The 15322-nt window shown below is 39.8% G+C and overlaps 1 protein-coding gene across 14 annotated transcripts in view; it reads right to left on the reverse strand.

The window, feature by feature from the left end:
* The window catches only part of LOC105486386 (methionyl aminopeptidase 1), a 113728-nt gene that overhangs the window by 26289 nt on the left and 72117 nt on the right, over nucleotides 1-15322 (reverse strand). For 8 of the 14 annotated variants that reach the window (XM_071093280.1, XM_071093278.1, XM_011749259.3 and 5 more), the window contains 4 exons: nucleotides 7655-7706; nucleotides 4342-4435; nucleotides 1630-1742; nucleotides 519-579 (listed from right to left, as the gene is read on the reverse strand). In XM_071093280.1, the coding sequence (XP_070949381.1) occupies nucleotides 519-579; nucleotides 1630-1742; nucleotides 4342-4384 (217 nt within the window). In that variant the 5' untranslated portion in view covers nucleotides 4385-4435; nucleotides 7655-7706. Of the gene's footprint in view, nucleotides 1-518; nucleotides 580-1629; nucleotides 1743-4341; nucleotides 4459-7654; nucleotides 7707-10920; nucleotides 11030-15322 lie in introns of all 14 variants that reach the window. The other 6 variants (XM_071093276.1, XM_011749262.2, XM_071093273.1 and 3 more) reach the window with 3 other exon arrangements.

Genomic DNA, 15322 nt, shown 5'->3' on the forward strand with positions numbered 1-15322 from the left:
AGCAATGCTGAAAGTGTTAAATGTAGTAACATGTGCAAAGAACTTAGCACAGTGCCTGACACACAGTTAAGCAAAAATAAATATCAGTTATTATTAGAGAACCATCATCATATCATTCTCATCATTACTATCACTATCACCACCATTACTACTTCTGTTAATGTTACAGTCCAAAGTCTTTAGTTATGCATTCACTCAGGTCTCTACCATCCGCTTTTACCTAAATAGATATTGTTTAATTTAGATAGGAGGGAATATTAAAATTAAAACTGTTTTTTAGTAAGTCTAGAAGTTGTTATAACAACATAAAATACAGTATTATTTTAAATATAGTCTTTAACAGCTACATAGTGCTTTCAGAGGTAGGTAGATTTCTAATGGGGGGGCAAGAATCTTTAATTATCTTTAATGTTCTAATGCTGCTTGAAAACACATTTATTAGAAGTCCAGCACTGAAAAATTTCTACAAGAAAAGCATTCCTTCCCTTTGCAGTAGTCATCAACATAGCAGAGCTTACCCAAGGGATGATCGGCATAATCTGGTCTTTGAATATAACTTGGCACTGGCCTTGTTGGCATCTAAAAACATCAAAGAAGTTAGTTAAAACTGATTTACCAACAAAAAATAAATAAAACTGGGCAGAAAAAAAGTCCATTCAAAAGTTTTTAAAAGTTTTAAATGGCACCTTAAATATTATAACAGATATATATTTCATTAATATTATGCTTTACTTTTCCTAGTGGTAATGCCACCCCTTTCACAGGGTATTTTAGAAAGGGAGAAAGTGGTCAAGGCCATTAAGGATTTAAAATTAGACAGAGACTAATAACAAGACACCCATGTTATTCCAAAGAAATTGGCAAGCTGACAACAATAAAATCATGTCTCAAAGTAAATATATACCAACATGTTTCTAGTCATTATCTCTGGGAGGCAGAATTAAGAAGATTTTGTTATGTTTTTCCTATTTTTCCAAATTTTAAAGATTAAAGATGTATTCCTTTTATAAAAAAAAAAATCATCAGTAAAGAGAATTTAAATATTTAAGGGTGACAAATAGATTTCAACTTGAATGAATTCTTACATTAAAACTCCGACTCTTATCCGCCAAGAATAGAGGAAGCGAAAAGAGTGGCAGAAAAGCCATATCTAAATTAAGGGAGAAATATATCATAATAAAATAATTTTAGAAAAGTGTAATACAGTCAGTCCTCCATACCTCCTGGTTCCGCATCTGTTGATGCACTATCCATAATACGGAAGGTTGACTTTAAGGAACTTGAGCATCAGTGGATTTTGGAAACTGTGTGGGAGTGAGGATGCCCTAGAACCAATCATCCATGGATATCAAGGGACGACTATACACACTACCGTCATGCCAACAACAAAATATCTATTCCACCTTAGCCCACGCTTCTTTTTAAAAGTTTTACCTATTTCATCTAATTTTTTTTCCACTTCTTCCATGATTGCCAAACTAACAGCTCCCAAATGATGTACCATAAGAGCTTTAGAGCTAAAATGCAAGTTCCTTTGTAAACTCAATCCTGATTATATGATTCACTATAGTATCATTTTTGGAAAATTCAAAATTGGAATGTTAAGTTTTTATTACCTTATTTACTCACCAGTGGATAATGTGGTCTGAGTTTACCAGTATATCGATAACCTGCCCATGGGTCAGTATTAATATCACCTTCCACAGTCCAGGAAGACACTTCTCGCTTTGCCTTTTCATCCTCTGGGAGACGGAATAGATGTGAGAGGAAAGAAGAGAAGGAGGGAAAGGAATGTTTCAGTTGTCAAGCTAGTGAGCAGCAGCATACTTTGAATATCTCTTGTTTAAAACCAAGCCAACAAGCCCAGGCACAAAAATCCACCAAACTTCTACCCTAACCTAAATCACCAAAGCAACTGCTTTACTGCCATATTCAAAAACCCTTATAACTCCTTTTCGAAGATCTAAGGTCTTAGAAGGAAAAAACTCCATGTAAACATATACTACGTTTTTACATAATATCGAACAGGAACAGCCCATACACAGCTTTCCTAATGCATTCTTGCCACATCAATTTATAGAAAACCCATTTTAAAATATGAAGCCCTAGTAAAACCTAAACCTACCCAACTGAGATCAGATGTTACAAATGAATTATGCTCTTACTAAAAGAACAGATCCTACGTAATCCCAAAGCAACTTTAAAATAAAAAATAATTATTTCTCACAAAGCTGATCAATGGCTTTCAAGTCAGTATTTCAATTCACTTTGAAAACTTTATGATCATCATTTGCCTCTTTTCAGAAATGGGGTAGAGGAAAGAGGTAGGAAAAAGGCAAAGACAAGGGAGGGAACAATCTGTTGAAAGTTCAGCAGAAAAATTAAGAATCACATCCATGCACACAATCCTGTCAGTTATTAATCTACATGTGCTGACTGAAATATACGCAAGAATTCTACTCACACAGAAGACCCTCTTTGGTGCCTGTGATGTTAACACACTGGCTGCACCTCTTATCCACATAGTAAAATAAAACTACAAACCTAAGACTTTAAATAGCAGGAATACAAGTCCCTCGTGGACCAAGTATTGGCCTAAACACCTCCCAGTGCACTCAGACCTTTTCCTGATTATTGTCATTCTACCATAGGTATTAAAAGTCAAACTTCAAACTGATTTTAGAAGTGTCTGAAAGAAATAAAAATAAAACTCCCCTCTTAAAAAATCTATTTAAAATACAAAATGAAGGAAACTAGATGTAATCATAAAATGTTAAAGTTAGAGAAGATCTTAAAGACAATCTAGTGTTGTTTCTTTATTGTACGTATGAGGAAACAGAGACTGTGTGGTTCACATAGCTGTGACACAAGAATGCCAGCCCCAGTCCAGTACTCTTAAAGAGCATGTGGCTAACTTTGGAAAGGCCCTTAAGGTACAATTGACAAGAATGCAAAAATAAAGAAAATCCATTCATATTACTTTGGAAGATAATATATTTATACTATTACATATAAAGGAATAGAAAGATACTGTGCTACTGAATTTTAAAATAAAGATACCATGCTACTGAATTTTAAAATATCTTTCTCCCCTCTGGAATTCCAAAAAGTCACTGTGAATGTTAATATCAATGGGAAAACTTTCTCATCACAGGACAAAAACAAACTTCATCCATTGCTACTTGGGTCAAACATGACAGAAAACAGTTTGAAATGGGGGCCAACTGAGCCTGCTTCAGCTATGAAGTGCATCAAGTGATTTTGTCTGAAACATGAACCTCAAAAATAATTTTCTCCCAAAACCCAGGAGAGAACAGCAATCAAGACGCAGGTTTTTTGCACTAGCATACTCCTGGGCAGGGAACAGGGAGAAGGTGAGGGTGTAAAAATCTTTTAAAGCTTCCTGTTGATCTGGATTTTACCCTTCCACAGTCTATATTCAAAAGAGAATTTAGGTCCAGGAGCAGCAGCTCAGGCCTGTAATCCCAGCACTTTGGGAGTTCAAGGTGGGTGGACTGCTCGAGCTCAGAAATTCAAGACCAGCTTGGACAACATGGAAAAACCCGTCTCCACAAAATATATGAAACTTAGCTGGGCATGGTGGCACATGCCTGTAGTCCCAACTACTCAGAAGGCTGAGGTGAGGTAGAAGGATTGCTCGAGCCCAGGAGGTTTAGGCTTCAGTGAGCCGTGATTGCACCACCGCACTCCAGCCTGGGCAACAGAGGAACACTGTCTCAAAAAAAAAAAGTAAAGCAAACAAATAATATAACCCAAAACTACCACGACAACTAAAGCTGAATATCACAAGTTCTTCTCTCATCTCTAGGTATAATTTGCTTAACGGAAATTCACGCTTGAAAAGAAAATGCGTTTACATTTTAGGATCAATTAGCCTTAGGTGCTAACCACATAATAGACCATTAATAAATCTGAATTGAGCTGATGATGGTAGCACAACTGCATAATAACTAATCTTTTTGAAAAGACTGTACAACAGGACAGTATAAATAAACATTTGTAAGCTGTCTTCCAAACATTACAATGCAACAGTCCCAGGTAAAATGCAGGTAGTGTCATATGTACGTGATACATGCAAGGTCTGGCCCAAAGTTCATCACAGTCAGGCTTTGTTCTTTAAAAAGTTGTATGCAGGCTGCTTCCTCTGGTCAGCTGACACAAAATACTAAACATGTCTAAGCTTTGCATGGGACAGGACTTTCTGATCAAAATTCTGCCTCAAGTCTTCCAGATATGATAATTAGTTTTTGAGTACTTACTATGTATGGTACACATGCTAAACACTTCTCATGGATTTGCTTATTTAATCCTCACACAAACCTGTGATTCCAGCATCTTGGAGGTGAGACTTAGAGTAACCCATGGTCGCAAAGTTTGGTGGAGCCAGTTTAAGACATTACATAACACCTTCTCTCTGTAATCCAAAAATCAGGCACACTAGTGTGAATGGGTAGGGGAATGGAAGAAAAAGTATCACTTTGAGTTATTTTATTAATTGCGGGTTTTTTTGTTTTGTTCTGTTTTTTCTTTTTTATTTTTTTTATTGAGATGGAGTGTCGCTCTGTCACCCAGGCTGGAGTGCAGTGGTGCAATCTTGGCTCACTGCAAGCTCCGCCTCCCTGGTTCACGCCATTCTCCTGCCTCAGCCTTCCGAGTAGCTGGGACTACAGGGGCCCGCCACCACGCCCGGCTAATTTTTTTGTATTTTTAGTAAAGATGGGGTTTCACACTGTTAGCCAGGATGATCTCATCTCCTGACCTCGTGATTCGCCCGCCTCGGCCTCCCAAAATGTGGGATTACAGGTGTGAGCCACCGTGCCTGGCCTAAATGCGGTTTTTATACCTTAATTTTGGCTATTCAAGATACTTGTCCAATTCTTCCACCTTCACTTCAGGAATATGAGAAACAAACACACTGAATATGCCAGTGATACATTAAAAAGTGTACAGTAATACAGTATTGAGATGTGAAATGCTACAACTTCTACAGATCATACTAAAAGTAAACGCTGCTTAAGGTACACTGTGACAGAAGATACAATATAAAAAACATGCACCCAAGAATCAGCATTATGTGCTTTTATTTTTTTTTTTTTTTGAGACGGAGTCTCGCTCTGTCGCCCAGGCTGGAGTGCAGTGGCGCTATCTCGGCTCACTGCAAGCTCCGCCTCCCGGGTTTATGCCATTCTCCTGCCTCAGCCTCCCGAGTAGCTGGGACTACAGGCGCCCGCCACCTCGCCCAGCTAATTTTTTTTTTTGTATTTTTAGTAGAGACGGGGTTTCATTGTGTTAGCCAGGATGGTCTCGATCTCCTGACCTCGTGATCCTCCCGTCTCGGCCTCCCAAAGTGCTGGGATTACAGGCTTGAGCCACCGCGCCCGGCTGTGCTTTTAATTAAGGACTTTACCATCTGAATGGTCTTTACTATGACAAGTTAAAAAAAAAAAAAAAAAAAAAACTACCTGAGTCATTTAACTCGCTTGAAAATTTCCTAATGCCTGCATTAAAAAAATTAAGCTTCTATGATTAAGCAAACTACAGATCCAGATGTTCCAGTGGTGAATTCTATCAAACATTTAAAAAAAGAAATAATACCAATTCTATATAATCTCTTCCAGAAAATAGAAGTGGGAAATATATCCCATTTTATTTCATGAGTCCAGAATTGCTTCAATACCAAAACCAAATATATTAAAAGCAAATTATAGATCAATATATCCCATATGAATATTAATCAGACATCAGTAGACACTACACTTAAAAAAAAAAAAAACCTAACTACATCATCTTCATGACAAGAAATGCTTGCTATGTGTTATCTCACTATCGTTTCTTGGACTGAAGTGCTAACTTTAAAGATGCACTGGTTCCTTCCTAGCGCAACATTGTGTTTCCCCAATGCTTTTCTCGATACTCTTCTTGTCTCTGGAGATCACCCTTCTCCACACCATTCCCTCCTCTAGGACTGTCACTCAACGTTTACTGTAGTCAACTTATTAGGATATGAAAGATACGGAGCTAGCCACCTGAGGATGATCTCTATCCACCATAGCCAAAGGGATTAAATACAGCAGGCTTATCCACCAAAAAAAGTTATCCCAAAAGATCCAAGAGAGCAACAGCTACAAGATGGCACCATATTAAACACTAGAGATATAAGTAAAATGTAAATAGCCTAAATCCAGTGTTGTAATAATTACCTTCTTTTTATATAGGGAACACCTGCTGTTTATTCCCTTGTAGTGTCAATCAAAAGGAAATAGCCCTTCCCTTAAATATCCAGTATTGAAGAAATAGGCACACATCAATGAGTTAGCAAATCTGAGAGGCCCATTATAGGCTTTTTTACTAACATACTGTTTAACCTCAACCCTTTATTACTTACCAATGCTTTAACTTCCTGGATACAAAATGCTAATAACTGGCTCAAAGAGTTCTGCAAAATACCTAACACACTAGAAATACAGGATGTATGTAATGCATGAATGAACAAAGTTAAGTGAGATTACTTAAATCCATCTCTAAACTTTGACAGAGGTAACAAATCAACAAGTCCTTTTATGCGTTGATAAACTTACAGTCATATCATTTTTCCTCATCTCTAACCACATTTCTCCCACAACAACCTAGCATGTCCATTAAATGTAGATGTTGCTTTATACAACCACAGAAAATTTATCTTTTTCACATCTGTATTTCCCTGTTCCTTCAAATGGTGGTTTGGCTGACCTCAATTAGATTTGCTTTGGTAAAAACAAACTACATTCAAACTCCATTAAATCAGCTAACTCCTAAAAAAAAAAAAAAAAACACACAAGTAGATGAATATAAGACACCAAGATTACATATGTAGAGACAGAAACCTTATACCAAGAACCATGTAAATAAATAGCCACGTTATTTCCCACTTCAAATTAAATCAAGCTTTGATCCATCAGGATGGCAATGCTATACAGAACAGAAAGCCCTTGTCAACTTTCAGGCAACTGTGACAGGTTTTCTTAGACCAGCCACACTAATGACGTGAATTTACAGGATAAATTAGCTGGAGCAAAAAAGGCTATGTGAATTTCAGCTACATCACTGTGGCTGACAGCAATAGTTAAGAAGCTGCTAATAGTTTTACTTTGTGGTATTACACACAAAACTTCAAAAAAGAAAATTAAACATTAGACTGCAGGTAGTAACATTAAAACACCAAAAAACAAAGTAACATAGTTTTGAGTAGAAAAAGCAATACAAATTGAAACTAAAAGAAACCAAAAGGGATCTGGTTAAATGAAGTCAAATCACTCACATAAGCCCTGACTACTATATGCAAACACTTCCAGCAACACAAGAAGGTGTCAAAAGATTAGAGTATCATCAGGTGTGGCTCAAGTAAGATCCATCTATACTAACAACTATCTCATATTTTCATGTTAAATATGTAAAACAAGATTAAGATATTATTCAGACATATTTTATTTGCATTACATATCACAAAGAATTTAAAATATGTCATAATTCTAGTATTCAGGATTATACTTTCAGAACTTTCAAATATACACCTTCAGAACTGGAAGAATTCTTATTTTCTGGCACAAATGCCACTTCTAAGACAAATGGTATAAAAATTTGTGATTGTACTTACTTGCTTTCTTATGTAGTAACTTGTGAGTAGCCCAACTTCCTTTAAAACATTCCTAAAAGAACAAAAAAGGAAATTAGTGTCAGGCCTTCCTTAATGAGAAACATTTTAAGGAATATTGTATATAAGCAAGAGTTACTATAAACTATTTGCAAAAATCAAGACCTGTAACTTTGCAAAATAAATATTTGGAAAAAATTAAGAAATGACACCTGTTCAATATTCACTTCAAAAAGCAACCTAAACTTTACTTCAAATAAGCAAGGAACATTAGGCTAAATGTTATATAGTAGTCATAGTTATATTTCAATTTTATGTCAACAAATTATTCTGAAGTATTTCAAAAGAATCATTAGACAACCAATTACACACTGAAAAAAATTGGAAGAAAATTTTTGCAGATTCTTTTATTTACAGTAGTTAGGTTGCAAATCAGTCATACACACACACTAAAATCACCCATGTGAGTAGTTACTATGTGACACAGCCCTGAGGCCATAAGCTGAGGCCATAAGCAGAGTGCCTGGCTCTGCTAGGGTTTCAGTAAATGCTTGACTGAATGATCAGAATTAATCTAGAAAAGACTTATCATTTAGGAAAAAATGTTCATGTAACATATTTCAAACACTAGTAAGAAGTGACAAACTAGGAAAATGAATTCAAGTAATTAATTGAATTCAAGTAAGGAACTCAAGTAATAAAGGAAAAGAATAATTCAACCAGACATAGACTTTATGTTTTGAGTGATGGCTTCTCCTTCAAAGAGTTCAAAGTTATGCAAATAAATTATTAAAAATGCTAAGAAAATTCACAAAGTCCTACAAATGTTTTATCTTTGTCGACATAAAACTAGTAAGACATGGACAAGAAGAAAGCCAAGAAAAAAAAAAAACACAGAAAAAAAAAATCCCCAGGACTATGTAGTTAATCAAATCATATTACACTAAAGCTGCCTTCTGTAAAGGCTTGCCCAAGGGACTCTGAAAGATCAGTTTCCCCATCCTTGACTAGAATCTTCACTACTTTCTCTTTATTCTTCCTGTAGCCTCCACAGCCGGCAACAGTTAAGTGAAGAAAATCCAGGTCATCCCTATCTCTACAGCCTACAACCTAAACAGATTCCAAATGTATAAAAAGGTATCTACAACATTAGAGATTTGTCAGTTTTGAAGCTAAAACCGAGCTCATTGCAGTGATCTGAGATCCAGCCACTGCACTTCAGCCTGGGCGACAGAGCGAGACTCCGTCTCAAAAAAAAAAAAAACAAAAAAACAAAAAACCGAGCTCAGTCTTTTGGGGAGATTGGGTTAGTCTGGTAAGCAGAACAATGGCACCTCAAAAATGTCCATGTCATATTCCTCAGAATCCAACGAATGTGTAAATATGTTAGGTTATATGACAAAAGGTGGGGGGTTGACCTCTTGTCCCTTCTCTGAGTTTTCATTAACTGAATTCATACTGCAGCAAGAAAGACTAAAGTCTGTCAACACACCTGGAAGGACTCTTCACAAACCATGTGTGTTCTGCAGGCCTAAAAGACTGTCCCAGGCCACTTGTCCTTCAAGCCCATTGAGTTCCCCCCTAAAAATCATTTACAATCCCCATAAAAACATCCACATTTCCCCATCTCCTTTTCCCCAAGAACTAGGGTATAAGCATCTGTACCCCAGTGGGTTATTAGACATTCTGTGATTCTCCCCCATGCACACTAATAAATTTGTATACCATTTCTCCTATTAATTTGCTTTTTGTAAGTTGATATTTTAGTGAAACTTCAGAGGGCAAAGGGGAAATTTTCCCTTAGGTCTTCAAAGCCATCATTAACTAATATTTTGAAATTCAGCATATACATTGAAAAGTAGCTACTCAAATAGCCATGTATTCTCCTCAGAGGATTTCAGAGTGCTTTATACTTGGTTCATGAAACATCCATCAAATTCTAGCTTTTTAACAAGAGGGCTGATAGAATTATTCTCATTAAATAAGGACTTGTCTCACAAAACAGATTCATTAGCTAAGGGCTTATATTTTAAAATATATGAGCTAGGCCGGGCGCGGTGGCTCAAGCCTGTAATCCCAGCACTTTGGGAGGCCGAGACGGGTGGATCACGAGGTCAGAAGATCGAGACCATCCTGGCGAACATGGTGAAACCCCGTCTCTACTAAAAAATACAAAAACTAGCCGGGCGAGATGGCGGGCGCCTGTAGTCCCAGTTACTTGGGAGGCTGAGGCAGGAGAATGGCGTAAACCCGGGAGGCGGAGCTTGCAGTGAGCTGAGATCCGGCCACTGCACTCCAGCCCGGGCGACAGAGCCAGACTCCATCTCAAAAAAAAAAAAAAAAAAAAAAAAAAAAAAAAATATATATATATATATATATATATATATGAGCAAAAAGTAACCAAAATATTCATAATAAACCCCTCTCACCTCCGTAAGGACACCGATTTTTCTCTTCCTTACTGGGGCCATGAGGCAACCAAGTCATGGTCTTCAACATCATTAATGTTGTCAAAACATTCCCACATCTCCTAAGAACTCTCTAAACCTAAATAATATTCCTTCCCTAAATCACAACTTCACTCTTTTTCTTCCTCTTATTCACCAGTAGAAGAGGAATACTCAAAATCCTGAAAGACTATCCATTCTCCGAAGAGTTAATTTCTGACTCCTTAACTGGGCAATCTTTCCCTCCTCATCTCTAACAAATGAACCAAAGACCTAACTAACCTAGATTTAGAGTTCCCCAGGCAAACACCACACTTCTCAATCTCTTCCCTTTGTACAACCTGACCTACCTAATCCTAACACTCACCAAACACTCACCGTTATAACTGTGTCCTCAGAAGCTTTACCCATTCCATTAGGTCTGTTTCAAATACTACTTTCTCTAAAAAATGTCCACACTTCACTCCACCCACAAGCTTAACATGTCACATGTACTTATTCAATACTCGCTGACAAGCACTTTGTCTTACTCTTTATTCTCCACTTATTTAATAACACGAAGGCATTATTATAACCAGTAGGTAAAACTTCAGTTTTCAACCCAGGACAACATGCTTTTTCTTTAGCACCAACAGGAATTTACTAAATTTAGGAGCTTATGAACCCAAAATATCTGAGACAGGCCTCAGTCACTTTAGAAAGTTTATTTTGCCAAAATTAAGGATGCACCAGTGACAGCCTCATGAGGTACTGATGACATGTGCCCAAGGTGGTCAGGGTACAGTTTGCTTTTACACATCAATCAATACATGTAAGACTTACACTGGTTCCATCTGGAAGAGTGGGACAACTCAAAGTGGGGAAGAAGCCTTCCAGGTGACAGGTAGATTTAAACATATTCTGACTGGCAATTGGTTGAAAGTGTTATTATCTGTAGAAAGGAATGTCTGGGTTAAAACAAGGGGTTATAGAGACCAAGGTTTTTACCATGCAGATGAAGTCTCCAGGTAACATAACAGGCTTCAGAGAAAATAGACTGTAAATATTTCTTATCAGACTCAAGGTCTGTGTTGATGCTAATGCTGGAAGGGCACGTCCAACTTCCACTTCCAGTCATGGCCTGAACCAGTCTTTCAGGTCAGAGTGCCCTGGCCAAGAAGGGAGAGTCCATTCAGATAGTTGCTGGGGGCCAGGGTAGGACGGCAGTTCAAATTTTATTTTTTTTTTGGTTTATAAGCTAAAATGGGATAGTGTGGTTCTCAGCTCTGGCTCCTCATTAAAATCCTATGGAATGCTTTTCTTTACAAATAAATAGCCATGTTATTCCCCACTTCAAATTCAATCAGAATCTCTGGGAATTTGCTACGTAGATAATTCTTATTTATGTCCAGTACTGTGAATCACTGAAGAGGAAAAAAGTCAAGAGTTAAGAGAAGGTGCTCGGATTTCACTTCTAGAACAAGTCATTTCCTACTGAAACCGCCACTACAAAATTATAACTCAAACAGTGAAAGAGATCTGACCTAACCAATTCTGTCTTGCTTCTAACCTCCAATCTGTCCTTGTTCGTTCCTGGGCATAGGCCAAACTTATTCATTCCTGGGCACAGGCCAAACTAACTTTGGGAGAAACTTACAGTTTAAAACAAGGGTCCCCAAACCCCAGGCCACAGACTACTACTGGTTGGTGGCCTGTTAGGAAGCAGGCTGCACAGCACAAGGTGAGCAGCAGATGGGCTGGCATTACCACATTACCGGGTGGAGCCTGAGCTCCACCTCCTGTCAGATCAGCAGTGGCATTAGATTCTTATAAAAGCGCACAAACTCTATTGTGAACTGCAAATGCAAGGATCCAGGTTGTACGTTCCTTATGAGAATCTAACTAATGCTTGAAGATCTGAGGTGGAACAGTTTCATCCTGAAAACATATCCCCACCACCCCCAAGTCCATGGAAAAACTGACTTCCACAAAACTTTTCCCTGGTGCCAAACAGGTTGGGAACAACTTAAAGACAATAACAGCCCTTTCCCAAACCAAATCCTTCTTCCTGGAAACCAGACTGCCTTTGTAGGACTAACAAATTAGCCAAAAGATTAGAAATTATGTTTCAGGAGTCATGCAGCTGGAGGCTACAAGATTCTGACCCTCCCCAAATCACCCCTGGGGATAACAACACTATTGTAAAACCTAAGATCAGTGCTTGAAATATTTTGCAGACCCTTCACTTGATGGATCAGCTGCCATCATCCAGATGAGTAAACTGGCTTATGTGGTCTTGTGGCCCCTACACAGGAACTGACTGGGCACAAGAGTGAGAGGTGACAACGTGCTAGCAGCCCCTGCTCTCAGCGCCTCCTCAGCCTCAGCGTCCACTCTGGCCAAGCTTGAGGAGCCCTTCAGCCCGCGGCTGCACTGCGGGAGCCCCTCTCTGGGCTGGCGGAGGCCAGAGCCAGCTCCCTCTGCTTGTGGGCAGGTGTGGAGGGTGAGGCGCCGGTGAGAAATGGGGCTGCACACAGGGCTCACAGGCCAGCACAAGTTCCAGGTAGGCGCAGGCTCGGCGGGCCCTGCACTGGGAGCAGCCAGCTGGTGCTGCCGGCCCCAGGCAGTGAGGAGCTTAGCACCCAGGCCAGCAGCTGCGGAGGGTACGCCAGGTCCCCCAGCACTGCCAGCCCACCCGCACCACGCTTGAATTCTCACTGGGCCTCAGCCACCTCCCCAGGGGACAGGGCTTGGGACCTGCAGCCCGCCATGCCTGAGCCCCCACGCAGTGGGCTCCCACACAGCCCAAGCCTCCCAGACCAATGCTACCCCCTGCTCCGCAGTGCCGGATCCCATCAACCGCCCATGGGCTGATGAGTGCAAACACGTGGCGTGGGACTGGCGGGCAGCTCTGCCCATGGCCCTGGTGCAGGATCCACTAGGCCAAGCCAGCTGGGCTCCTGAGTCAGGTGGGGACTTGGAAAACTTTTATGTCTAGCCGAAAGCACTGTATATGCACCAATCAGCACTCTGTGTCGAGCTCGGGGTTCGTGGATGCACCAATCGGCACTCTGTATCTAGCTAATCTGGTGGGGACTTGGAGAACCTTTATGTCTAGCTAAAGGATTGTAAATGCACCAATCAGCACCCTGCGTCTAGCTCAAGGTTTATAAACGCACCAAAATCAGTACTCTCTGTTTAGCTAATCTAGTGGGGACTTGGAAAACTTTTGTGTCTAGCCAACGGATTGTAAATGCACCAATCAGTACTCTGTGTCTAGCTCAGGGATTGTCAGCACCCTGTCAAAACAGACCAATCAGCTCTCTGAAAAATGGACCAATCAGCAGGATGTGGGTGGGGCCCAATAATGGAATAAAAGCAGGCTGCCTGAGCCAGCTAGCAGCAACCCACTTGGGCCCCCTTCCACACGGTGGAAGCTTTGTTCTTTCACTCTTCCCAATAAATCTTGCTGCTACTCACTCTTTGGGTCCGCTTCGCCTTTATGAGCTGTAACACTCACTGTGAAGGTTTGCAACTTCACTCCTGAAGCCAATGAGACCACGAACCCACCAGGAGGGACAAACAACTCTAGACATACTGCCTTTAAGAGCTGTAACTCTCACCGCAAAGGTCTGCAACTTCACTCCTGAAGTCAGCGAGACCACGAACCCACCAGAAGAAAGAAACTCCAGACATGTCCAAACATCAGAAGGAAGAAACTCCAAACACACCATCTTTAAGAACTGTAACACTCGTCGTGAGGGTCCATAGCTTCATTCTTGAAGTCAGCGAGACCAAGAACCCACCAATTCCAGACACAAGAAGATAGCTTTGACTCTCTCTGATTTCATCTCTGACCCAACCAATCAGTACTCCCGACTCACTGCCCACCCCCCCAACCAAATTATCTGTAAAAACACTGATCCCCATGTAGCAGGAAGAGCCGCAGACAAAACCCCTCAGACACCAAGTTAAAGAAGGAAGGGGTTTATTTGGACGGGAGCATTGACAAGACTCCTATCTCAAGAGCCAAGCTCTCTGAGTGAGCAATTCCTGTCCCTTTTAAGGGCTCACAACTCTAAGTGGGTCCACGTGAGAGTGTCGTGATCGATTGAGCAAGCAGGGGATAGGTGACTGGGGGCTGCATGCAACGGTAATCAGAATGGAACAGAACAGGACAGGGATTTTTACAATGCTTTTCCAATACAATGTCTGGAATCTATAGATAACATAACTGGTTAGGTCAGGGGTTGATCTTTAACTACCAGGCCCAGGACACAGCGCCAGGCTGTCTGCTTGTGGATTTCATTTCTGCCTTTAAGTTTTTACTACTACTTTCTTTGGAGGCAGAAATTGGGCATAGGACAATATAAGGGGTGGTCTCCTTCCTTACCCAAATGCTTGAGGAGACTGATTTGAGTAATAAAACTACCATCTCCCACACACTGGCTCTGCATGAGTAAGTAACTCTTTCTCTACTGCAATTGCCTTGTCTTGATAAATCAGCTCTGTCTAGGCAGCAAGCAAGGTGAACCCACCGTATGGTTACACTACTTTAGCATCTATCAAATTAACCTGTGCAACTAACTCCCACCTTATTTTAGGCCCCACTGACTTGCCAAACTACAACAGCTTCACAATGTATCTCCCCATCTTGAACCTCTCTCAAATTCTTTCCTATTCCAAACCATCCTAAAGTAGTGGCTAGAATTAACATTAAATGGTTTTCATAATGTGACCACCCATAATGTGTCCTATTACCTTAAAATCCTGTATTATCTCTTTTCCACCATCTCAAATCTAACATCAATTCATGTTGATGAGAGAGTGAGGAAATAAGCACACCATACAATGTTAGCAAGAAAGCTGAGTAGTCACCTGGTAACTACAAGGATTTGCATGTATCAACATACAACATATATATAAATACTTTCAAATACTTAATATGTAAACACATATACAAAGACAAAAAAATACTTTGACCCAGTAGCTCAATTCCAAATAGTTTAACCAAAGGAAATAATCTGACAAATGAGCAAAACATATGCAACTTAATGCTCACTATAGCATTACTTATAATTGTGAAAAATTAAAGAGAATTCAGATATACATCAATATAAAATAGGTTAAATTATGATTTAATCGTGCAAATGAATCTATGCAGTCATTAGAAGTAATGAAATTAGGTCGTGCTGCTCTTGTCAGTCAACATGGAGGCAGAAGAATCGGAGAAGGCCGCAACAGA

This window comes from Macaca nemestrina, chromosome 3 (genome assembly GCF_043159975.1).
Source record: "Macaca nemestrina isolate mMacNem1 chromosome 3, mMacNem.hap1, whole genome shotgun sequence".
Lineage (NCBI taxonomy): Eukaryota > Metazoa > Chordata > Mammalia > Primates > Cercopithecidae > Macaca > Macaca nemestrina.